Source organism: Heliangelus exortis, chromosome 3 (assembly GCF_036169615.1).
Source record: "Heliangelus exortis chromosome 3, bHelExo1.hap1, whole genome shotgun sequence".
Lineage (NCBI taxonomy): Eukaryota > Metazoa > Chordata > Aves > Apodiformes > Trochilidae > Heliangelus > Heliangelus exortis.
This window is the reverse complement of record NC_092424.1, coordinates 48087286-48113661: the sequence shown is the minus strand read 5'-3', so window position 1 is coordinate 48113661 and position 26376 is coordinate 48087286. Positions and strand designations below refer to the sequence as shown.

At 45.7% G+C, this 26376-nt stretch overlaps 1 protein-coding gene across 1 annotated transcript in view; it reads left to right on the top strand.

The window, feature by feature from the left end:
- The first annotated feature begins 242 nt into the window (after nt 1-242).
- Nucleotides 243-26376, top strand: part of FNDC1 (fibronectin type III domain containing 1) — a 66316-nt gene continuing 40182 nt past the window's right edge. Inside the window, exon 1 of the mRNA XM_071740494.1 lies at nt 243-434. Within this exon, the coding sequence (XP_071596595.1) occupies nt 335-434 (100 nt within the window). The 5' untranslated portion in view covers nt 243-334. The remainder of the gene's footprint in view (nt 435-26376) is intronic.

The window sequence follows — 26376 nt, the reverse complement described above, 5'->3', positions numbered from 1 at the left end:
CGCCCCTGGGTGCCGAGGGATGGGCTCGGAGCTCTCCACCTCCCCAAGATTTTTTTGAGGAGCCAGGTAAGCCCACGCAAGGACAGGGGATACCGCCCGCACCGCCAGCAGAGGAGGGCAGGACCGGGGCGGGCAGCAGGGGCCGGGCGGGCCGGGGCCGTGGCTCCGCGGGGGGCGGAGGGCCGGCGCCCGCCTCCGCTGGGCCGCCCCGCTGCAGTCTCTCGGCAGCCCGGGAGGAGGAGACGGCGGGGCGCGCAGGAAGCAGCGGGGCAGCCCCGCGGAGACGGACGCCGGGCGGGCGGCAGCACCGCGCCCCGTCGCCACTCCTGGCCCCATGGCAGGGCCCGCCGCCCCCAGCGGAGCTCCGCCGCGGCCCCGAGCCGCCCTGCTGCTGCTGCTGCTGCTCGCCGCACTGCTGCCCGCCGCCGCACCAGGTAGGCAGCCACCCCGGGCGTCTCTGATTTGGGTCTGCTGGCCCACGCGTGTGGCAGACGGCCCCCGAGCCCGCCCTGCCCGGGGCGTCCCGTAGGGAGCGCGGCGGGACGCGGGGGCTGTTCTGGGGAGCAGCGCTCAGTGGTGACCGGGTACCTTGGGATGGTGCGGGCGGCGGTGCTGCCTGCCCCAGCCCGGTCCGGGGACCGGCGCCGCGGTGGCATCGCGGGGGGACATCCCGCCGAGAGGTGCAGAACCGCCCAACGTGCCCTGGCGCCGCGGCTAAAGCACCTGCCGCTTCTCCGTGCTTGTGCCGACCCTCCGTCGGTGCCGAGGGCGGGAGGCTCGGTGGCTTACACCCCAGCAGGCTGGGAAGAGAGACCGGAGCCGGGAGGGAGGTCTGCAAAGTCGGGGCAAGTCCCGGCAGTGAGGGGGTGGGGGGCCCCGGGACTCTCGGAGGCCGGAACCCTGCGCCTGAAACAGTCCCGGTACGGACGTCCCCGGACAAACGTGAGCTGGGGGCAACGGAGGTGCCTTCCCTCCTGCCTTTGGCTCGTGTGCGCCTTGTTCCCGCAGGCAGCGGATGCTGGTCCTTTCGTCCCGTCGGGGCGCGGCTGAAGAGCCCCGCTCTCTCGGTTAAGGCGTTGACACCGGGGAGCCCCCGCGCTGAGCATCTCTCTGGAAAGTCAGGAGAGATCCCTATTTTTTTTTTTTTTTTCATTTCTGCCTCCGGAGTCCTGAGGCAGGACCCTGGATCAGCCTGGGGAAGTCCGGGGCTGCTGTCAGGATTCCCCGGGCTCTCAGCCTTTGCTTTAAAATGCTCCGGAGGTGGGGTCGTGGGGTGCAGCAACAGATCTTCCCCCTCCTTTTCTGCTGGAAGCAGCGTAGGTTACTGCAGCCCCTGTGGCACTGTTTGTACCACAGTCAAGGCAGAGCCCTGAATCTGTCTCAGCTTGTGCCCACAAGGTCTTTGCACCAGCGCATGGCTAGAGGCAGAGTATGGAGGGACATGCAGAGGTGTTTCAGCACCAGATTTTGACTTCTGGGCTTACAGTGGCTAGGGTGGTATGGGGACACCTGCTCCCTGGCTCTCGATGTGGTGGCTGTTCTGTCTCCAACCCAGTGCTGTAGTCATAGAGGAGCCAGCCAAACAACGACAGCATCTCTCCCCCCGACAGCTTGGGTCTAGGCAGAGAGCCCAGGACCTAATGTTACCCGTGGCTCCTGGTGAGTTTTAGTGTGCAGTTAAGCAAACTGGAAAGATCTGCTTAACCTGGCATAAGGAAAAGATCTTCAAGCCCTCTCTTTGTCGGCTGCTGAAGGCGTGTGGCTCGCAGGATGCATGGTTACAGAGTAGTGTCTGAGTGCATTTATAGGAGACTAAGCACAGAGCAGCCTTGCCTGCAGGTGCCAGTGTATCCATTGCTGCCTCTATTTCCTTGATGTGCTGTGCACATCCAGGTTAAGCCTGGGATCCGTTCCTGGAAGTAGATTTGTAGAGCGCTGCTGTGTGGCAGTGGGAAATGGAGGGGGAACTAGATCTGCTGTCCCTGGGGCTCCCTGCTGGCAAGCAAGTGGAAAAAGAGGAAAGGGAGCAAGGGAATTTGAGTGCTGGTAGTATGGACAACGTCCATGGGAAATGTCATAGCCTCTGAGGAAAAGTGTTAGCTGTTTTGTTCAGGCAGGCTTTTAGTTCTCTGACTGGATAGTATCTAAAGTGATTCTAGGGCAGTCTGAAACTTCACTAAAAGTTTGGATGTAACATTCATACAGTCTTTCTTTGCTTGCAGTTCCACACCAGCATGCTGTAAACCCAAGCCAATTTCTGAACAAACCCAAATGTCTTGGCATAGCACTGCATGGAGCTCTGCGTGCTTCCCAGCTACGGCCCTCTGGAGCACACCAAAACCTGCTGGGGTGGGAACACTGTGCTGTTAACCTCTGAGTGGCTGTAAAAGATTGGGGGTCAGCTGCATGTGTGCACCTTGTTCCTCGTGGTGTGGTGGTCAGTCTAGAAAGTAGTTAATAAGCCATTAAATCCAGACTGTCACCTGAACAAGTCTCAGGCAGAAGGGCTGGTGGGTGCTAGAGTTCTTTCCCAGGGGGTAAAAGCTACTATTTAGTACCTCTGCTGCCCTTGGCCCTGCTTTCTCACCTATCCATGTTTGAAATGGTCCCATCCTGTCCTCCTTTCCTTACCTTTCCAGCACACACTGTCTAGGTGACCTTTCCCAAACTCTGCACTTTGGACCATTTTCCCAAGTGCCATGTCTGGGAGACAGGGAGGCTGCCTTGGCTCAGTAGAGGGGCTGTGACAAAGGAAGTGAAAGAGCCCTTCATTTTTTGTCCATGGAAAGAAAGAAAATACTTTTTCCCTAGTGATGGTCTGGCATTGGGCTGTTACTGTCATTGACTGTGCTTCTGTTTATCAAAATGGAAAGTTGGTGTGGGGCCTGTGCCCACATTGCTGTGGGCAGTCTCTCAGGCCAAGGAAGTGTAAGAGGAGTATTCTGTTGGAGCCAGTTTAGGGGGCAGATTCCATTTGTGTCTTGCCAAGACAAAATTTTGTTGCTTGCTGCGAGGTCCCATGTGTGGAAGGATAGATACTGATGGCAGAAAGCAGTCCTTCTGTGTAAACCCTTCTCAGTTGCTTTTATACAAACAGTACTCAAGCACCACCTGTGCCCAGTGGGAGAATTCTGGGAGGAAAATTAAAGAGGAGGCTGTGCTCAGAGTGAGAGTCTTTCTGACAGCAACACTAACTCTCATTTCCCCTCCTTATCAAGACTGTATTACGTAAACAGAGAAAGCAGAAAGGTCTCCAAGGGAGTTTTCCACTTCATTTAGCTCTAAGGAATGTATCTTCTCAGTTATGTAGGACAATGCTGTAATGGTCCTAACTCTGTAGCTCTGTACCAGCTTCTGGGTGTGTCAGCGACATGGAAGCCCTTGTGCTGTCCAAGTGTGTAATTCCAGCTCTTCAGACATGGGCCGAGAGTGGCTGGACATGTGATTAAGAAGATGCCTTCAGAAGCTGATCTGTACAGAAGGAAAATAGGGGCTGAGTAGATCATGGAACAAAATGAACACATGGCATGCTTTCTCTCTCCTTCAGAGGGAACAGGACCTTGTCTGAAAGATCCAGTGCATTGACACAATGACAAATGAGGCTTCTGAGTCTTAAGATAACTGAGGATGGACTTGATGTCTGCTGCAAGTTCTGTGTAGCTGTCTGCAGGTAGTCTGTTGTCTTCAGATTAACGAAGCAAAGAAGTATTTTTACCAGACTCAGTTTGTGGTACATGTCAAGGACCCATGGTTTCTTCAGCTGGCAGCTGTCACCCAGCTCTCCTCATCACTGGGGAAGTGTGGGTAAGGTGGCATTGGGATGTGCTAGCAGGCATTAGGTCTCTTAGATTTACAATGCTCTGCAGCTCAGGTAAAAACAAGACTGGAACCTTTTCTTGACCCGAGCTCTCTAGAGTGAGGCTGTGTTTGGTAGCCTTAGTTTTTTTTTCTTCTGAGTTTTCTTCAGAGCCTTTTCTCTTCCCTTCCGGGGGGGAGGAGGGAGCGTGGATGTTTAGCTGTACCTCCCGCAGACCCCTAACACCCTTGGCTCACGTCTCCAGAGGGAATGGCGTAGGCACTGATGTCCCTTCCTCTGGGGAGGCTCCGTGCTCTCCCGGGAGCTGCAGGCACACTGGGATCCCGCACAGCCTTGCGAGGGCCACCCCGACCTTTCAGAGCCCGTGCTGGTCCCACAGGCAGGTTCCGGCGCTCCCCGGTCTGCTTTTCTTCTCCTCACCCACTAAAACAGCAAGGGTTTCACTGGTGTTTTGCACTACAGGATTGCTTTCGTTCCTTTGAGAACAGTTGAAGTTTCCTTTCCTTGAAACTATCACTGTTTTCCTTGTATTCCCTAAGGTGATAGATCGCTTCACCTCTGTCAGCCCCTGCTCAGCATGGGAGGGACAGATGAACCATCTGCATGTGGGGCAGTAACATCCAGAGGGGAGCATCAGGTCTTGAAGCCAGGGAGTTCCTTTCTCTCTGGTTCATGCAGATCCAAGTACTTTGCTTCTACGTGGGCTCAGAACTTGTGTTTTTGCTATGTTTGCACTGACAACGTAGCTTCTAAGGAGAGGTATGGCTTCTGTCCTCAGGGAAATAAAGGAGTGATGGGTCTCTTGAAGAAACAGAAACAGGTTGTCTGGAAGATCCTTCATTGTGTGTGACCCAGTATAAAGCCTTCGAGCTCAGGCTTACATTTTCTTATATGTTTGCTATACTTCTGCTTATTCTGCTGCACTGTTGGCTGCAAAACCCACAGTCTGTGTTGAATGTTCACAAACTGCAGTGCCAAAATAAGCATTGCCAAGATCAAGACAGTGGCTTAAAAAGAACAAGATTTAAAAAGCAAGAACTGGTAAGATATTTTGCTTTTCTGTCAGTTCTTAGTGTCTCTGGGACACATGCTTTCATCCACACCCAGGATTTAGATGGATGGTGTGTTTACTCTGCATCTCCACTGCCTGCCTCTTTCCAAAGGGGCACTAGGGATGGGATTATGCACTGGCTCTACCTGGATAGATGGACTCCTGATGCTCTGATCCTAGCTCTCGTATTTATTCTTACTTGCAGGCACCAGCAGCATTTGCCTGCAGCACCTCCTTAGTTGGATTAATTTCTTTTGGGGATGTACAAGCACCTGGAAAGTGTCAGGTTTCCCTGCTTCTTCTTTAAACTTTAGGCAAGCTTGTAGTGAAAAGGAGCTTTTTCTCCTATTGAGCATATGACTGGGTGCTTAACTACTATGCTGGCAGCAGAGTTAACAAGAGTGACATCAAACAGTGTTTACATGGTGGCTCCTTCATTGTGTGGTCTTGGCTTGCCTGGGGTGGTGGGAGGTTGAGTTGACAGCTCATGTGTTTCTGGTCCCGGGAAAGACCTGTACAGGCTGCAGAGTTCCCTCTGCCTCCTTCATCCCCAGGAGGGGATCCTGGTGCACACCTCTCTCCAGACCTCTTGTCCTGTGTCTTGCCCTCTTAAGGCATGTGACTTCTGGGTTTCTGACACACATAGTTCTGCAGACAACAATTCCTCCTCTACAGTTGCCCAGGACTGCTGTCCGGCATGTGATGTAAGGTCTTCTCTCCTCTTCTCTTCTGCCCCTCAGAGTTTCTGCAGGTGTATGTTCAAGTTTCAGTGTTTTTTGTACTGTTCACAGCATTTTCTGCATGGCTGAAATCTGTATAGGTTATATCATCTGTTTCCTGAGCAGCAGTCATCATCATACCTGTCATCAAACTCATAATGCCTGGCCCACCATTAGGTCTTCATAAAATACATTGACTCTGTGGAATGAGTCCCATGTGCTAGGGTGGGAAGTGTCCCCTGGCTGTGCACATCCCCATGCTGCAGTGAGAAGTGAGCATGCTTTGGTGACTTCGAAATGGATCTCCACATGTGGCTCCATTTGTATAGCTGCTTGCATTTGGAAGGGTTGTTCTATATTTAAAGAAAATAGCCCCAAGGAGTGGAGAAGCAAGGGAAAGATCTAAGCCATGTAGAAATTGCTGCTCTAAACAGAGAGCTTTTCCTAAGTGAAGTGAAATTGTTAGTTATATCAGTTGAAATACTGAAATCCTGTTGTGAAGAAGTCAGTCCAACCTTCTTCTCACCCTGGAATAAAACCTAAAAGGTGCAACCAGATTTAACTATATACGTACAAAAAAGTGATCTGGAGGAGTGGGCATTTTAAATCACCTGTCTTCAGTGAATAACTTGGTCATTTTTAAACAGGGAATGTGAGTGTGTTCATATTTCATTGTTCCAGTGCAGCTTTTTTGCTATTACTCAGTCATCAAGTCCTCTTGGGCATCTTGCAATGGTCCCAATTCCAGCTTGTGAATCTTTCAGCGTGTAGAATTCTAGAGTTAAACTCATTATTTTTCCACTGGAGGAGCCAGTTTTTCTTAATGTACACATCTGCTGTAAAAATAAGAGACAACTCCTCAAATGGTTATTTGTAATGATGTTTACTGGATAGTTGGCTGCAGTATTTTGGCTGAAACTGGGGTTTTTTTGGGGGGGGAGGGAAGTAAAGAACTGCTGGAGCTGGAATGTTAGTTTTTCCTTGTTTTTAAAAAGAAGACAAAGTGAAGAGAAATTGAATAGTTAGCATAATTTCTCATGGTATTCTGTAATGGAATGCTTTACCCCTCCCCTCAGAGTGGCATCCTAGGAAGAGCATACGTGGAGGGAAGTTAATAACAGGCAACAACTACTGAGTTTAACACTCCCACAACTGAAAGCAGCAGATGTGGCTAGCAAATCATGCTGGTGGCTTGCAACGACCAGCCCAAGCCCTGGGAGGGGGTCTTGCTTCATGTGGCAGCCTTGCTGAAGTACCTAACACTGTCAGAATCCAGGCCTGCATGAGCAACCAAGCTGCTCTTTCACATAGTCTGAATGTCTTTCCCTTTCATCACCTCTTGAAGCCATGCCATTTGGTGACATAATTGCGTGGTCTGATGAGTTGGATGCTTTGCAGATGGCTCCACAGCTCACGGGGAAGCTGTAACAGTGTAAAGCTGACAGCAGTCTGGGTACTTGGTGGAAGGCTTGCTGTGCTTTGCAGGAGTGGGTGCCCTGGGTTATATATTCACAGCCTTACCGCATGTGTCACCCAAGCTTTGCATCGGATTCTAGAATCTTCTAGCTTGCCACCAGTTTGACATTTCTGGTCTCCCAAAGTAAATGTATTATAAACACTTCTAAGAGCAAATGGCTGTAATGGAAAAGCTCCATCTGGTTTGGCTGGACTGAGACTTTAGCCTCATTTCAGGTCATGTGTACATAGTATAAGCATTTGGGATGTGGATGAAATCTTATTCCTGGGGAGGTGTACTGGGGATCAGAAGACCTAGTTTCGTTCACAGGTCTGAGACATATTCAGAGAGACATCTCACCGTTCCTGGGCTCCATCGCTCCATTTGAATGTTCTTTCTGTGCTGTCCAATATAAGTTACTGTTTTCTTCTATGTGAAACTTTCTAAACAGGAAGTTGAGGCTGAAATCTTTTGTGAGATGCACAGTAATAGCTTGGCAAACTATTTTATCAAACCTCAGGAGACTGAGACACTGTTGTATTGTCATCGCATGCAGCAACCTTGCAAAGCAGTGAACAGACTGTCCCGTTTGGTGCAGAGGGGTGCCTGGGCTCAAATTTCTCTCTGTGACTCAGAACACAGGTTCCTTTGCTGTCCCTATTGCCCCCTTCTTGTGTATTGTGCTGTGATTTGTGATGTGCTTGCACATGCTTACCTGCTGTGTGTGGTGGCACTCCCTGAAATCATGACACAGCTGAAGGAAGTACATGAATGTTACACTGCTGGTGTCTGCCTCTCCAGCCTGGGAATGTTAATCCAGCTGTACTACAGAGAGATGCTTGAGGATAAAGTCAACTTAGTGACCAGGTCACATTTCTCTGGTGAAACTGCTGGTGAGCACAAGGTTGGAGAGACTGAAATTGTAGAGTGTCTCAGCTTTCTATTTAGTCCAGTCATTACACTTCAGAGTTTACTTGGGGCTGTTGAGAAAGTTCTTTTTAATTCCTGCATTTTGTTCACTTCTGTGTCTTTACCCCTGGGAGTGGAATGATTACTATCAGATACTTGCTATGGTGGAGGACCTTAGAGTAGTTTTGGTGATGCTGGAGCCCTACTTCTGAGTCTCAGGTCCAAAGCTGTCTGTATGCAGAGGAGAGAGGAAGAGATGCACTTGGTGGACAGGGTTGTAAGGACCTGAATATCTTTTGCCACCACGATAGCCCACACAGAGAAGTGCTGAATGGCATCCACATCTGGAAGTGTCGGGTGCTTGCAGACATGGGAGAAGTTTCTCTCTTCCCTAATTCAACAGAAGATGAAGTAAAATGGAAAAATAAGCTCTTCTTTGATGGCACAGCTACAGTATTGGAAATCTAGAAAGTCTAAATTGTAAACAGCAATGCCAGCAAGCCAAATTTTCTTGTTAGATGTGTATGTTAATGTATTTTTTTGTTTGCAATGTGGTGATTGCTGTGCCAGAGAGCTGAGTTAATATTTTTCACTCTTTATGGCTACCACAAAGCCAGTTAGTTGTCTGAGATCTGGAATACATTAAATCAGCACCAGGGGACCACTCAGCAGGTGCAATGTGCACCTTCATGAAAGCCATTCCCAGTCAGGCTCAGAGCTGCTGGTTTCAATTGCTAGTGCAAGGTAATACCTGTTTATTGCCACGAGATGTCTCAGATCATACGTGCTCCTCAGCTGCCCTTCCAGCAGTTCAGTCCCCAGCGCAGAATGTGCCTTCATGCCCTTGGAAGTGCCAATTGCTAAGGGTCAGACACTTGTGCAAATATAGGTGCTTTCCTCTGCCAAAAACCATTAAATTACTCCTGGGGAGGGTTGATGACTGGTGTGAGACACTGTGGGGTTCTGCTGCTGTTTGGTACCATGTTGTGCATGTTGGGGTAAAAACTCTCAGTTGATGATGTGACATGGGAATGGGAATGAGTGTGAAACCTTGGAGAGGTGGAAATAGATTTCAGCCCACCACTCTGGTAAAATTAAGTCTTCGTGTCTTTTTATTGGTGTATGTCTGTCCTAGTGGTGGTGGCAAGCTGGCTGTCCTATGTTGTGCTGGCATGGGGCTGTCGTAGATATTCAGGAAGGTTTGTTTGGGCACAAGCTGCAGTGGGAGCACCTCTGGGAGAGGGTAGTTTCTACAACTCCTGTTGGGAATAGGGGGAGGCAACCATCCATGTATGTATGAGGGAGCAGGAAGAAAAGCAAAGAGAAGGAATTTCCCTGAGCACCAACAGGCAGAGGGGAAGGATTCAAGTGCAGCAGAGAGTGCTGAAAAGAGAGTTCAGATAACTGGTAGACCTCAGGGTTTGGTTAGGCCAAGCATCAGAGCAGCTGATAAGTTAGCACAGATGATTCAGAAAGAAGGAGATGTGCCTTGAGACTGGAGGGTTATTTTTAACATGTTGCCACCATTTTACCTGCTCCTTTCCTTGTGGTGAAGCAAGTTTTTTTCTGAAGACCAGTGCCTTGCAGAGCTAGCTGCACATAATTGCAGAAAGGGTGGCAGGAACAGACCCTAGGAATCCAAACATAAGGGCCTCCATAAAATTAGCTGTAGGGTCTGCAAGACCTTTGACAATGAGAAAGGAACCGTTTGGCATTTGCAGGAGGGGCCTCTTGCAAATATATATATTTTAAGCTGCTTGTGCTGAATAAATATATATTTAAAACAAAAAAAACCTTCACTTTTATTATGTTTACAAGCAGTCCCTGTAAAAACTGAGAAGGTAAATAGTGAAACTTTGAAGTGTTTACAGGAGCTTTTTTGTAATTTGGGATCCCCTCTGTATGGAAGAAAATCACTGTGTTTCAGGAAACTTTGCTGCTTTAACAAAACATTTGAGCTACTGAAAAGCAGCAGGTGGCCAGCCCTGAAGGTGGTTTCAAGTTGTGTAAGCTGCTTGTAATGCAGCTTTCTTTGCCCTGCTAGTAGTGGCCAGCCTTGTTTTGAAGGGTCCGAGTGAGAGCCTTGTCTCTGCTGTCACCCCAGCACTGGCCATGCAGAATATCCAGATCCAGGCTGCCCATAACTCCCCCTGAGTAACATCTCCTTGTGTGCCATGAAGGTCTGGCCAACCCTGTGACAGTAGAAGATGTTATTGTACTAGAAATAAGAATTGATTTTCAGCAAGAGCTCATTACAGGGACTGGCCTTTTTTTTTTGTCTTCAACTTTTTTTTGTCTTGACTTTTGACTTTTTTTTTTTGTCTTAATTTTTTCTCTCCCAGCATCATTCCTCAGATGTTATCTTACCAGCAATGATCGTAGCACTCCTTCAATTCAACATTCACAAAAGAAAATTGAGAGCAAAGAGCAGAGCCTGCTACTTTTGCATATGCATATGGATACTTACTCTGTTAATAAGTCCCTCTGTTAATAGATCCCCTGAAGTTAATGCTGGTACATGCAACAAGAGACATAGTAGGACTAGTAGAGTGATGATACCTGACTCAAAACACAAGCTTTTAGGAAAAAATGCAGTTAATGACTCTATGAATAAATCTCTACTGAAATATTTAGAACATTCTTTTGTAAAATTTCTGCCCTTACTGTGAAGGCTGAGATAGTGTGCAAAAAGACAACATCAGACCTACATCCCTTCTAATCTGTATGGCAGTGGCTGTTATTTCTGAGTGCTGTGGTAGGATATCGTGTTGTAGGCAAGATCTTACTGGATGTGTGGATGTTATTACATGTTCATCACACTGTTGCACTTAGGATATAGTAATGCTGTCACAGTTCCTTGTCTTGGAAATAGGAAGGAGCTGGTACTGACCAGCAAGAACCTGTTAGTGTTGGTTACTGCAATGAGTGAAGAGGATTTTCTTCATTAGAAAAGCCTGTACAACAGAAGAGTGCATGAAAGTGCATGTCAAGGAAAATGTATTTCTGTCCTGGATCTCAATGCACATAACTATGAAGAAGAAAACAGAGCATGCCATATTAGTATATCCTTTCACTCCAGCCCTCCTTCCAAACCTCCTGCTTTGTGTGTTCAAACAAGGATGCATGGATACCACAAAACAGGGTCCATGCACATCAGTCATGTCTGACTCTGGTGGGCTGCTTGCTATGGCACATTACAGGCTTTGGGAGTCTGCCAAGGTCCTTCCTGAGACTTGCTCACCTGACTTTTATAGAGACTTTGTTGACTTGGAGGGCTGATTTTCTTCCCCTGGTGACCCTCTTGCTGTATATCCCACTGGTGCTCTGTACTGCATGAGAAAAAGCCACACAATTTGTATCTCAGCATTGGAGAACAAACCATCGGTTGGTTTTCAGATATTTCTGGTTTTAGTTCTAGATACCCCTGGGATAAACCAATGATGGCATAGATTCTCTTTTACAAACCTGCAGAGCTGTGAGTGCTATTTTCAATATGTTCAGCTGCTTTTCAAGGGTATTAATTGGGTAAAGTCTTTGCTGACTGTCCCAGATGTGTAAACTGGTGTGGTGACTGCAAGTGGCTGCTGCCATTTGCCTCAGTCTTCAGAGCTCCGTCTTCTGGCCATTTCCTTGGCATGCATTTTATCAAGTATCCATAAATTTTGCACTTCAGGAGACTTGAAGTGTGTGTTCCAGGGAACAAAACTATGTATGCACTTTTGGAAAGATCTTTTACAATTAATAATGTGGAATAAAGTTATTTAGAAGAATCAGGGTTGATGTTATTTCAAGACATGCATTGTGAACAGTTTCATATTACAGGTATATAAAAAAATGCTTCATTGCTTTTTATTTACATTTTTTTGTGAAGAGGAAGAAGCAAAGACTGTGTTATTTTAGGGTGTGCATTTTCCAGTGCCTGTTAAGGAATTCAGTGTCTGGTGCTGCTAATGGAAGAGCAGAGACAAACATTGAGCCAGTCTTTTGTTCTTAGCAAACCTGTACCTTGGGAAACTCTAAACTTTTCTGATTTATGAAAGTTTTGCAATGCAAAATAAAAATGGAGACTTTTAACTTTTATTTTTCTTTAATGTATGATGAAGCTTGAATTCCTGCTCTCTGACTTCGTGAGTCTGAGGCATTTTTGGCAGTTTATAGTGGAAAGTTGAACATTCACTGCAGCTAGAGATGGAATGGAAAGACTTTACATAAACATGTGAATCTCTAATAGATTAAAAAATCTGTGCTACTATCCTGGGTAAGGGAGCAGGTTTAGATATAGTGGTTTGAGTGAGAGGTAAGTGCAAGTAATCCAGAGCCCTTCAGGATGATGATTGGGTGAATTTTGTGGTATGCATAAAGGAATGAAACAAAAACAATCCCACACCATCCAAACAACCAACACTTTGTATCCAAAACTAATCTTTGCTACAGAAATCTCTCACTGACTCTTCTTATAATTTTGTGTGGGAGGTTGAAAATCAGTTTTTGGAGATTTCTGAAATCCCAGGAATCTAAAGGGCTGTTGAAGCCACGAGTTTTTTGGTGGTTGTAGCTTAGTTAGCACTTGTTAATCTTTCCATAGATGACTGATGAGGTGGTCATTTGGTGAGTGTTAAGGTGCTGCAGATGAATGTTATTTTTTCAGATGCTCTGTAGAGTGGGTATGTCAAGGTGAAGGTGAGAGAGTTGACAGTTCTATCCCAAGACCTAATGAACCAATGCAGAGAAGGTTAGCATTTGTCTCCTTCTTTGAGGATCTGCCATAAAACATCTCAGCAGAGAAGAACTGAGTGAGGTTTGGAAGGAAATTAGGTGTTTGAATAGGAGTATTTCATTAAATGAAACCAAGCGTATAAAGCGAATAATCTGAACATATAAAGCTTTGTGTTTTATGGATGTGAGTAACCACTGTGCTGCCTGCTGTGACTTTCTGTAAGTCTAGCCCATGTCTCCCATCAGGATAATTACACCCAATGTTTTCTTCAGCCCTTGAAAGATTCAGGGCCTCATTCTTCACTTGACTGCCTCTGTCACATGCCATTGATTTTAACGAGATTGCACTGACATGGAAGCAGAGCAGTGGAGTGAAGATTTAGGTTCATAAGAAGTAATCCAGGTGCCTAGCACAAAGATGCTGCCACGGTTTTGTTAGCCTCCTAATGAGCAGTGCAATTTTAGTAGGTGTGGTTTCCTCCCTAGAGATCTACGGGCATACCTGTAGGGAGGAGGACAGGGGTTGGCTCATATGAGAGCATGCTCTGGCTCTGACCTGTGTCCCCTGCCAACCCACTTCAAAGCCAGCCCAGCCTGCTGGGACACTGGGAGGGGTAGCAGTGGTGGAGGGGATGCATGACAGCCCAGAAACAATACTTTCTCTTTTTTGCTATTTTGCCTGTGGACATCCTTTGGGGCCCACCTAGAGTGGAGTAGGCTGGCTCACCTGCAAACCATTCATCCAGGGGTGAGGCTAAATGGGGGTAGGCTGCAATGCTGCAGTGACTCCCAGGCCCGGGTCCTATCTCTACACTGGGAATAGTGGCATCATGCGAGATCCATGATGGTATCAGTGCTGGAGAAAAGGGTATCCATGGGCTGGACAGAGCTGGGTCACTGTTCCCATCTAGCCATACCTCCTGTGTGGGCATTAGGGGTGGGTGGAAAAGTGGCATTTTCATCTTCAACTTAAAGCAAGCTCTGCATAGGTTCCCTCATGTGGCAATCCCTAAAGAAAGCTTTTCCTCAGTGGAAGCTTCAGAGAATATGAGAAAGCCACTGAGATTAAGTCAGTCTGAGAACATGTTTTCAGGATGCAACCATCAGAAATTTCAGATAAATGGAGCAGTGGTAGCAAATAATGTCATTTCTTCCTACTGCTGTGGTGGACTTCACCATGTGTGTTTGTACCAGGGGTGAGCTTTTTGTGGTAGAAACACATGGAGATGTTATGGCTCATAAGTGGCAATTCTCAGTGTGAGAGTCAGTCTGTTCTGCGGGAGGGATAAAATCCATCCTGGTGCAAGCATCCTGGTGCAAATAATCCTTGCATTATTTTCATGCCTTGTTTTACTGTTGTGGTGGACAATATTGCCAGGTTGTTAGAGGAGAATGGGGATGTCACTGTACATCATGGGCTGTGCATCCAAAATCCTACCTGGGATCCTGGAAGCCTTCCCACTAGCCCCACATCTTTGACAGCCTTTGAACTGTTTGAGGGACAGGCAGCAGACTGGGGTTGTAGCTTAGTTTTCAGGAGCTTGCTGAAACTCTTGGGTTTATTCTGAACACCTCAATTCACAAGTTCACTGAAGATACAAAGCTGTCAGGGGTGGCTGGCACTCTGGAGGGCTGTGCTGCCACCCAGCATGACCTGGACAGGCTGGAGAGCTGGGCAGAGAAAAACCCAATGAGGTTCAACAAGAGCAAGTGTGGAGAACTTGGGAAAGAAGAACCCCAAGCACAAATACAGGCTCGGGGTGGACCTGCTGAAAAGCAGCCCTGAGGAGGATGATCTGGGAGTCCTGACAGATAGTAAATTATCCATGAGCCAGCAGTGTGCCCTTGTTGCCAGGAAGGTAAATGGAATCCTGGGCTGCATAAAGAAGAGTGGGGCCAGTAGGATGTGGGAGGTCATTCCCCCCCTCTGCTCTGCGCTGGTGAGACCACAGCTGGAAGGAATATTGCATCCAGTTCTGGGGCAAGTTCAAGAGAGAGAGAGAACTGCTGGAGAGAGTCCAGCGGAGGGCAACAAATATGATTTGGGGGTTGATTTTCATCTCTTTTATTAAGAAAGACTGAGAGCTGTGACTCTTTAGCCTGGAGAAGGAAGGCTGAGGGGAGACCTTAGTAATGTCTACAAGTATCCAAAGGGTGGCTGCAAGGAGTATGGAGTCAGACTCTTCTCAGTGGTTCCCAGTGACAGGACAAGGGGCAATGGGCACAAAGTGGAACATAGGAAGTTCCATATAAATATGAGAAAAAACTTCTTTACTCCGAGGCTGACAAGGCACTGGAACAGGCTGCCCAGGGAGGCTGTGGAGTCCCCTTCTCTGGAGCCACTCAAAACCTGCCTGGATGCAGTCTTGTGTAATGTGCTCCAGGTGATGCTGCTTTAGTGGGAGAGTTGGACTAGATGATCTCTAGAGGTCCCTTTCGATCCTGACAGTTCTGTGGTTCTGTGGGATCAATGGCTTTATCAGGCCCTTTGACAGCTCATACGCTTCCACTGACATATGGACGGTGTACAAGAAATAAGTTAGCTTTGCTATGAAGTTGTTTTTCAGTTGAAGCAGTGTAAACCATATTTCCAGTGGCAAGCATCATAAAGGAATGGTTCTCATTGAAGACACAAAGCTTTGGTTCAAACCTAGAATACCGCAGAGTGCCTAAAGTCCAGTCCCTCCTTAGCCCCTTCCACTTCTAAGCCTAGAAGAGGCTTAGAGTCAGTAAACAAAGAACAAAAGGATACCTGCACATACATCTGAAATGCATTCAGATATTATAGATTTGATATTTACTTGTTGTCAAAAGCTTAAAGACTGTAAGTGTAATTCTGCTGATGGTGCAGCCTAGTCCACCTGTCCTCTTATCCTTTGCCTGATTTTAAGACTCTCCAGAAATAACCAGAGTAAGAGCTGCATCTCTGACCTCTGTGGGAAGAAGCCAAATCCTTACTTTGTCAGTTGTTCTGGCAGGAACTCTGGCCAATGTGGTTGATCAGTGTCAAAGAAAACAATCCACCAGAAAGAAAATTGTTTGCACCAGATGAAGAACTTCAGATGTAAGCAAACTAATAATACTAGGCCTTGAGAGATGCACTGAAGAGAATACCAAAGCAAGGTTAGAAAGGGTTAGCGCTAGTAAGAAAAACATAGAAGACCAATGTGAGTTAGTATTCAGCAGCTACATAGAGGAGATGCATCTGTACAAAAGAATAGTTCAAGTGGCAGGTTGAAAAGCCACTTTCCAATGCTTTTTTTGAAGTAGTCAGTTTTAAAAGCACTTCTGAGGTGGATTGCCAGATGCTCAGCTTTTTCCGTTCTTTGTTTACTAGAGAGCGGAGAACAATTACAGTTTTTACAACATACAAAATACATTCTTCACTGAATGTTTCCCCATTTTCTCTTGGCAATTGGAGATTTTATTGTAGAGGGGTTACAGCTCTACATGGTGTACCTGATTTTACACTTTATGCTATATACATCCATCTCCATTTCACTGCCTTATGCTTGGAAGCTTTCAGGAGGTCTGGTGTTGGACTGGGTTTCATGTTTTATTCTCCCAAAGGTGGCTGCTGAATCAAACAGTGGGCTGGAGTTCTGCAGGAACTGAAACAGTGGCCTGATGTAAACCATGTGTTTTGGAGCCTGGACTATGTACTTTGTGTGGGTGGCAGCAGGCAGCTGCGAGGGCTGGAGCTGTGCAGTCAGGAGAGCTTGCCACTCTCCTGATCAATTCTTCTGGACTGCTGGGGTGGTTTTTTTGTCATCTTCATGGACCTGAAGGAGGAATGACTTGCTACCTCCCTGTCTCCCTCCAGAGTGGGAGTAAGTTTTGGAATAAGCTGGAGGCTGAGGGTAATACCAGAGTTTCATCTGGGAGTGCACTAAAGAGCTTTGGGTGAAATTGAATCAAAAGAACACAAATGCATGCAGTTAAGGATGTATTATTGTGCTCGTGAGACAAACATCAATCTCCAAGTGATGATCATAAATGAAAAATACGTGCTATATTGACACAGTTATGACACAGTTATGTAAAATAAAACAAAGGGGCTTTTCTTAAAGCAGAGGTCTCCACAGCATCTCTTGAGAAGAGTATGTAAAGGGAATGATGGAAAAAACAAGCTTTCTTTTCTTTTTTAAGATTATAACGGTGGTGAATCTGGGAGCTGTATGGCTCAGAATGGATGGCTTTTGCTGTTATTGCTCTGGGTCAAGTTGGAGGAACTTTTTCCATTCATTTTTTGTTGCCTGGTTTATGCATGCAGCAAAGCACAACAGTTTGGGTCACTCTTCTCCCCTACTGTCATGTTTTGATCTCCTTATCACATTGGCTGTTTGTGAGATCTTTTGTAGTTGGCATTCTGCACATAACCAGAGGTGGGCTTTACTACATCCCAGTGTACCTGTGTTTGGTACTTTGTTGTTTTTGTCTGGGAATCTTGGTGGACAAGCCTTTCTCCAGGGATATGGTCTGGGTGTTCATACCGATACAAATGAAGCTTTTCCATTTCTTGCCATGACTGTTCAAGCCAACCAGTCAGACGTAAAGGGCAGCAGGTTTAGAGGGCAGTTCTGTCCTCATGATGACTGGTAAGAGGAGGATGTCCTGCCAAGGAGTGTGGAAAGCAGGAACCTATGGTCTCTGCCTCATGTGGTTGCAGTGTCTGTGACCATCATTGTTTTGATGCTGTTTTTCTCTGTAGTGCCCATGCCAACCCAATGGGCAACATTATCACTGGTTTCTTCTTTCAGTGAAAGATTTTTGACTAAATGAACATACTAACAGAACCAGGTGAGCAAAATCATGATTTGGGGCAAGGTGCCACAGGTACAGTCTTCAGGAAGAACAAACAATTAAAATCCAATAAATCAATGGAAAGGAATGACTTCTCTGTCACTGTGTGTAAGTCCAGATACCTGTAGGGCAAAGTAATCTCACACCTTCTGTGGTTGTCCCTTGGGATCCAGATTGGTTCTTGGCTCAAAACTTGTGCAGTTGAAAAGGAAGCACGTTTTTGTAAATTCCTGAATACATTGCATTGCCTGGAAGATCTATGGAATAAGATGTGTTCCAGAGAGTAACTCTCTGCTGGTAACTCTACTTGGACTCAGTAGGAAGTGCCCTTTGCAAAGATTTTGCTGGTGCTCCTCATGTGAACTCCAGCATCCAATTGTCATTATTTCCAAAGAAAGCTCATAGTGCCTTGGTCCCAGGGTCCTGTGAGGTTTCTCCTTTCTTCTAGTTCTAGATCTCTTACTGTGACTAAAACTATTGTATTGACTTTCCTCAGTGGGCCTGTATCTTTCTTAAAACACAGTGACTGGCTATGAGACACAGTTCTTACAGCAGTGACTTCAGTGATTTTTCACTGCACAGCAGATTAGAATAATCTCCAACTGATCCATACAGAATTACTCTGGTTTTTGGTTTTTTTTTTTGGTTTTTTTTTTTGTGACATTGCATTGTTATTTTAGTTAATCGGTGAATAACTTCAACCACCAGATTTTTTTCTTGGTATTGATGCTTCACATGATATTATCTATTTGATGTTCAATTCTTTGTGGTCTCTTTTTTGATTTTTCCAATGTGTGTTGTCTGTTCTAAATTTCATTTGTGAGTCATGTATCTGTGTTTTGTATCCATGTATATGTAGCCACAGGGAAATGTTAAGTCTGCAACCACATGCTTATTACTAGAGTGTCTTTTTCATTATATGCATATCTTATTTTTCACAAATGTTAGTGTCACAAAACCCTTAAATAATAGAAATTCGGGAAACTCCAAATTAGACTTGGAGTCTCATCTCCATGGCAGTGCTGAAGTCTGTCCCAGAGAAGCTGGGAACATTGAGTCCCCTGCCTGTATTAGAGAGAGCAGCCCCACACTGCTTCTATAGCAGAACTTGTGGAAGCCTGTTCATGCAGTCAGTTAGTTAAGTAAAAAGTCAGCTGAATGTTAAATTGTTATTATGATTTACGGACCAGGTACCAGGCTTGTTTTCATGGTATGGAATAGTATTTGGAATAATTATTGCTGGTAGTTACTATCATAGCAGAAGTATGTAGGTCTATAATTTTGGATGTGTCGGTAAAGGCAGGGATGAAGCTGTTGTCTGTCCTGATGCTGTGGTGTCCCACTGAATCATACTGCTCACAGGTGTTCTGCCTTGTCCTCCAAGATTATTGATGTCAAGCCATGAGGAAAACATCTCATTTTAGGGCATGTATTTGACAACAAAGACACCAAGCTTGCAGAAGAGGGACACAGACTAGTTTTTACTTTGAACATGATTGCTCTGCTCTGCAAGGGGTATTGACCAGGGTAGGGGTATGAGAAGGGGATCTGTGATAGAAAATAACTTGAAATAAATTGGTTCTAGCCCCTTTATCCTCCTGCCCCTATAGCATAAGTGCAACTTAATCCCTTAGCCCAGTGGTGAGATTGGCAAGGTCAGGACATCCTTGCATCTTTCCTAGCTGGTTTCACCTGCTCTGTTCCTGCATGGAGCTCTTGAGGATTATGTTCTTTCAGTACCACCTTTCTTTCAAGTCAGTGAAGAGGCAGGTTTTGGTCAACACCCTGGATAGATGCTTGCAGACCAGGGCCATAGCTGTGGTATGATCTCACAACCCCGCTGGTGTTGCTGGGGGTCTTTACCACCACAGTGGTTTGGTCACTGGATGGACCAACAGAATGAGAAGCCCAGATGGGAGGTGTCCAAAGGCAGTGGGCATGAGAGTAGTCCAGGCCCAGAAGGCTTCCTTCACAGGGCACTGACACAGAAGGAAACATGTGCATGGACATCAGTGGGAGAAAGTGAAGCCTTCAATAAACCACTGTTTGTTGTTCTTAAATTGTAATACATGCATTAAACATGTAGAAATATGTTGTTGGGTTTGAAAAATGCCCCAGTCCCTACTGTAGTTTACATTCAGAGAACTCCTCACTGGAAACTGTCAATATGAAGAATGTCCTCCAGGTGTCAGGTAACTCCTCTACAGATGTATAATGAATTGCTTTGCTTAAATCAGGCGTTACTGTTGCATACTGTTCCACTGCCCAAAACTCCTGGCTTGAGTCTGGTGAATTATGGCACACTTTCCACTGTGCCTTGCAGGAACTAAAGTGTTCCACTCCCCCCTTTCTGTGCCAAGCAGGAGCATGTGCAAATGTGCTGAGAGTTTTGTTTTCTTTTTTTCTGCAAGAGGAAAAAGATTTATGTGTCATTTGTCTCCACTGCTTTAACTTATTGGCTGATGCTGAGTGTATAAATTAGCAGCATTAAAAAAGTTGATCACCTCTCAAAGGAACAAAGTTGACAGTGCTTTTAAAAATGTTAGGGGACCTACCAACCCTATAAGCCTGGGGCTGTATTTGTTCTTCCATTGCAGTCCTACTGTCTCTGGTTGTAATACTTGAGCATTGTACATGTTTTAACTGCTGCAGTGCTACGAATAGCCCCACTAGACTTAATGCTGTGCTCTGTTCCACGGCTGCATGGCTGATCTGAAGTAAATCAGAGTCTTCTGGAGTCTGAGCACTCAGCACGTCTCAATTTAGAGGGCCACATCAGCACTGTTTGAGCTGGCTCGCTGACTGCAGGAAATATCTTTGCAGAGTGAAGTCTTCTCGGGGTGGACCTGATCCAGACCTCATTGAAGCTGGTGGAATTGCTCCCATTTTCTCAACGCAACTTGATCAAACCGACAACTTAAAAAAAAAAAATTAAATAATTCCAGTAATACTTTGCCAAAGTGACACGGTGCATTAACTTTTGGGTGGTAAACAAGTATCTTCCTGTGGTATTTTGTCTATTTTCTTTCTTCGCTACTTTCCTTATGATGTGGCTTTGGGAGAGCTGTATGGAGATAGGTAACAGTGAGAGTATATAAAGGCAAGGAGCAAAGCAGTTGCCCCTGTGTGGATTGTTGGATGAGAAAGGTGGGATTTTCTCTTGCCCTTGTGCCTTTCAGTAGTGGTAAAATGCCATTTTTCTTTTGCTGTTTGTGAATAACAACTGGACAAAAAACCAAAGTTTCACAAAGGATTACAGAACTTTAGACACCTGACTGTGCTAATAAAACTCTGCTTCCTCCTTTTTCAAATATACTCTGTTTCATAATCTATCTCAAATCAGGTGAAAAAGTAAAATGGCATATCGAAATTGTCCCAACCTTTAAAACCAATGCATTAAGGGATTTACTTGCCAGAAGATGGAAAGCAGTGCCCATTGCAGGCTTGAGGAAGGGATTGGTGATCACGTTGCAAAGTATTTTTGAAAAGAAACTTTTTCCTGGCAAAGGGCTGGCCATGGTACAGCACTTGGTGCATGAATACTGCTGCTTGAGCATGGGGCTTCCCCCCGCTCCTGGCTTCCTTGGTGCCCCCAGCAGGTCTGCCATCTATACCCTTGAGCAAATGCCCATCTTGGTTTCATGATATTCCAAGCAAGGGCAGCTGTAGAGGTTTCCTAGCGTGGATGCATTTGCCGTATGTGCCATGACCTTGACCATGACCACTCAAGCACTTAGGAGACTGACAGGATACCCATCTCAGTGCAATTTGTTTTAGGAATGTGAGTGTTATACAAAGACTGGGTCACTGTGCTTAGTTTCCCAGAGGTGAAATGAGAGGTTGGTATATGTTTACAGACTATATGTCTGTGCCAAATATGTGTCCTCTATGCACAAGAATGCATTTTATAGGTCAGGAAGGGCAAGGCAGAAAGATTTTTGCTGAGTAGGGAAGGTAAAAGTATTCTTTCTGTACCTAGACCTGTGGTGGTAAATTGAAGTGCCTGATTTTTTTGTGACCTCATATTTCAACTATCTTTTTGTACTTATATCATAATAGGTTTGAGTTGCTTGGTATATTCTCCCCCACAGTCCTTGATTGATTACTAGGGGTCAGTACTTCCCTTTTCTTTTGGAGCTACTTTGTGTTTTCCTTTGCTAGATAATTGATGAGGGCCTCTGAAGAATCCGTGTGATTTGGCAAGTGCAAGCTGCCTCCCTATGTGGTTGTTTAGAGGATGTTTTACCCTCAGTTTAGACTTCGTGCTCTGGGCTTACATAATTTGTAAAATGTTCTCACACAGTCCTGACACGCACAGAAACTTTGGCAATACTAGTGGACATTTTGACTGCAAAAAGTCAATACTGAGGCATTAATCAGCCCTGTATTTTGGGGGCCAAGATACTATATACAAATTCCTGCAGCTGTCAGTAATGTTGGATTTTGACACTGGACAGAGCACAAGGGAGTGACTCTTTCTCATTTTCAAGAACATCGAAAAGGATTTTATTTTAATTGCAGGTAGCTCTTTATATAAGGTCTGAAGATGTTTCCCTGTTGATTTGGTTTGGTCAGAGAGGAGGTACAGGAAACTGTTAAATAGGTTTTAGAACCATAAGTGAAAAACGTAGTGAGATTTACAAGGGCAAACCATGGGGAGGTGGTAAAGTATCAACCTTCAGTTCAATCAAGCACTTGGTAGCTATTCTGAAAATCTATTAGAAAAAAGTGGGTTTGAGAATGAGTGCATCTGAAGACTTACCTTTTTTATTGCTACTGCTTTGGGTCCTCATCCAGAGTATGCTGAAATCCATTTGAGTATTTGAGTTCCTGGTGTGCCAGAGTATGTGCTAAATGGGGGAAAGCTGCAGTCCTGTGTGCTTTCATAAATGTCATATCTGTCGTCTCTGATAGGAGGAACCCCAGGCATGTAGTAGCTATCAGCTGTGGATCTTCCATGCTGCTCCAAAATCTTGTCTTTTTACCACTTAGGACCATCTTCCACTGAGGATCTAAGTAACCTCTCCAAGTTTAGACCATTGCAGAAGGTAGGGAGAGATGCCTGGAATGCTCACACTGCAGCCCAGGCAAGTGGTGGAAATGTTCCCCACTGCTCAGGTGCCCTAAAAATGGCTATTGTCCTGGTTCATTTCTGGATGCTCATTTATGTGGCTTGGACTCAGCTGGTCTGGATGGAGCTGTGGTATTGATACTGGGAGGAGCAGCATTGCAGTGTATCCATCATGTGATGTGGGTGTGTGTTCTGCTGGGCAGTGCACAAGATATAGGGGTTTCTGTATATGCTTGGTCCTCCTGATGGTAAATCTACCACTTCCTGCATCACTGGGAGAACAGACTTCCAGATATTATCTTACGTATCTTTACTCCCTCTGTGAGCATGAGGAGGTTTTATTGACAAACTTTGTACAACTGTTGCTGAGACTGATGTACTTGTGTATGTGGTAGATAATTGTGTATAAGTGAGGCATTTTTTATTGTCGCATCAGTCATTTTGGAGGAGGCTGGAGGATTTATGCAAGATCCTGTTGAAGGTGATTGAAGCTCAGCATCTAGTGGCTACACCTCTGTCTAGTTCTTCCCTCATTTCCATTCACACTACTTTACTCTTATCCTGTTTTCAGTTTTGGCTCCATGTTTCTTCCCTGTCTGCATCAGATTCCCATATGTGTTCTATTTCTGTGTCACCTTTAATATAATCATAGTAATTCTTCCACTGATTTTTATCTCCCCTGCTTCAACCCCTCCTCTCCATGCCCCTTTTCTTGGACTAACTCTTTTCTCCCTTGGTCTAAGATTGAAACGATTCCGTGATTTTTAAAAAGTTTTGCTTTCTTTAGCCCAGCATGGCAAAAAAAATTCCAAAAAATGTAGTTTCTGGAGCAGGTTCAGATCTTACCATCTCCAGGTTCACACACAGCACCTAGACATTCAGAGAAAAGGCATCCTAGTGATGCAGAAAGGTCAAGGGATGTGTCCTTATAATATCTGACCTGCAGTGACAGCATCATCTAATTCTTTTTTTTTTTTTTGGTAGCTGTAACAGCAGGAGGCAGTCAATTGTTGTCCTATGGAAAGCTTAAAGAGTAAGAAATGTCCTGACTGGGGAGAGCACTGCCCCTACAGCATGGCTGAGCCTGGTGGGACAGCCATCCAGGAGGTGCTCATACAAGGTGGCATGGGCCCAGCTTCACCTCTTCCTTGCTGTGCCTGAGTTCAGGGCCTTCAGTCTTATCCCCAATGGCTCCTGGACTGTGGGCTGCAAGTAAGGTCAGCAAGTTCCTCCCACTGCTTTTTGTTTTCAATGAGAAATCCCTTTTTTTATTGAGCCTGACACATACTTCACACAAAAATACTGATTTTGCTGGATCAGCATTTGTTGACAAAGCCATTTAAACATTGTCAGATAGCACCATTCTGGATGCTCTCAGATTTGAGCCAGTCAAACTGTGATAAGGGAAGTTTAACAGAAACTGGAGCAAGGTAGTGAAATGGGAACAATGGGCAATAAAATGTGGTGTTACTATAAGGAAAGTAATCAAAGCCTTGGAAAACTCTGATTTTAAAATCTCAGCTGATCCCCTGCATTCAGCATTAGGGTCAATAAACTTCTCTTTGCCTAAAGCCACATTTGTTTTAAATTGAATACTTTCCATATGGCTTTCTGGCTGGGCTGGTTCCTTTTGTATCCTTTGTCCCTTACAACTCACTAATTTAGTTCCAGTTGTAAGCTGTGGCTTTGACCGGGGGAGCAGAGCTGATGGGTCACAGTGTCCCTTCTGGCCACCCCAGGCAAGTGGACCCTTGGTACTCCATGATGTACAGGGGCTGTCCAGAAGAACCCCAAAATGTGTGCTTGCACCACAGCCCAGCAAGCTGGGAGAGCAGACATGATCAAAAGGAGCTGTTGCAGGCAGGGTTAGGCTGCTCAGGACAGATGTGGACATCCAGGGAGGTGGTGGCTACCTACCGACACGGAGATGCTGCGGGAGTAGGGCTGGCCCAGTCTGACAAACAGGAGGATGGAGCAACATCCCACAGCAGTCAACTGCTGCCTGACTGGGGGCTGAGAGGAAGCCGCGTCTTGGTGGTGGCAGCAGCCACCAGTTGCTGTTTGGGAGGTTTGGGTTGGACATTAGGAAAAGTTTCTACCTTAAGTTGGTGCAGCGCTGAAGCAGGGAGGCTGTGCCATCTCCATCCTGGTAGGTTATGAAGCTAAGGAAATGGTTATGAGGTAGGTTATGAGCTAAGGAAATCCAGGGCTGGCCTTGTGCAGTGTTGGAGGAAGTTTGTCTCTGAGCAGGAGGTTAAGAAAAGACCTCCAGGGATCCCTTCCAGCTTGAATTTTGTTCTCTTTCAGTTCTCCATGGTGGTGCTGTGAATGGAAGGCTGTGTGCCTACATGATAAATGACTTCTGAAATCTGTGTTGAGCTCAGGAGAGCAAGAAAAATTAACTCTGGAGATATTCAAAACCCACCTGGATGCAGACCTGTGGAATGTACTCTATGTGATCCTGCTTTGGTGGGAGGGTTGGATTAGATGATCTCCAAAGGTCCCTTCCAACTCTGGTATTTCTGTGATTCTGTGAAACAATATGGGAGCAGGTGGCTTTTTTAACAGAGTACATGATTGAGAACATTGCATTAGAAGTACTCATGAAGGCAACCGTATTTATTGTACAGCAGAAATGTGTTTGTTAAACACTTAGCACTAGATCTATTGCTGTGATACAGCTAGTACACACTGCCATGGCAACACAAAGTGTCTGTAAAACCAGCTTAATCAGCTGATTAATCTGGGTTTATAGCTGCTTTGTTTTTCTGGGGTGGTGAGGGACAGCCAGAAGAGAGAGGCTGCTAAAGTCCGTGTGTTTAAAATGAAGATCTATCTCTGTAGGAAAAATAAAAAGGCAAGAATTTCCATGATGACCTGCTGCTCAGTGTTTCAGTAGAATAGCAGACTTGCCTGAGAACGTGCAGTTCTCTGCATATGTTATACACCTCTTCAGCACTGAAACCTTGTGTTTCTCGCAAGGATTTCAAGAGAAGATCTGCAAACAGCTGTGAGAGTCACTGTGATCCCTTCCAAAGGGTAATTTAATAGAAGAACGTTTGTCAGGAGTGTGCAAGAATGCACAACCTTGTCAGCAGTTCAAGATCAGTGAGCAGTGTGGTTATAGAAGGTGTCATTCAGCACAGAAACTGGAAAAGAATCTGGTGTATATAGGGACATCAATACGTACTTAGAGTAACATATTTTAGTGCTGTCATTTATAAATATGAGCTCCCGAACTGATGCCTGAAAGAAGATCTTCCTATTGCTCTGAGAGGGGGTGCTTTGGTGTTCTGTCTTTCATTTCCAGGTCTCTGGCAGCTGTTGCTGTCCCAGTCTTTTGTTCTCTTGACATTGCTGTAGCTGCAGTAACTGCATTAGCCAGAGAGCGAGGGCGTTTGAATCCAGCTTGTAACTTCTGCACTGGCAGGTTCACACAGCCCTGTGCTTGATGAGATGGCATTGCTAGAGGAGACTGAGAGAGACCTGCTTCAAGTGCTAAATGTGAAAGAGAAGAGGCAAAAAGTGCCTACAAGCATGAATTGTCTCAGTCGTGGCTGGTGCTGCCAGTACTCTTCTTCCTGCTGTTCCTGACTGCTCTCCTTGCAGGCTGCTCAGTAGCATGGTGCAGGTCATAGGCAGTGAAGAACGCCACAAAAACTGGAGATGCTGTTCAGAGCAATCAAACTGGTTGCTTGAGTGACGCTTGCATCAGTGTCATTTCTTGAAAGAGTGCTGCTAACTTGCCAGCAAATGTAAAAATAAATTACTTGCATAAGATACCTGTAACAGAGCTGGTTGCCCAAGGGATCGTGTAATGGGAGTTTCTGAAAT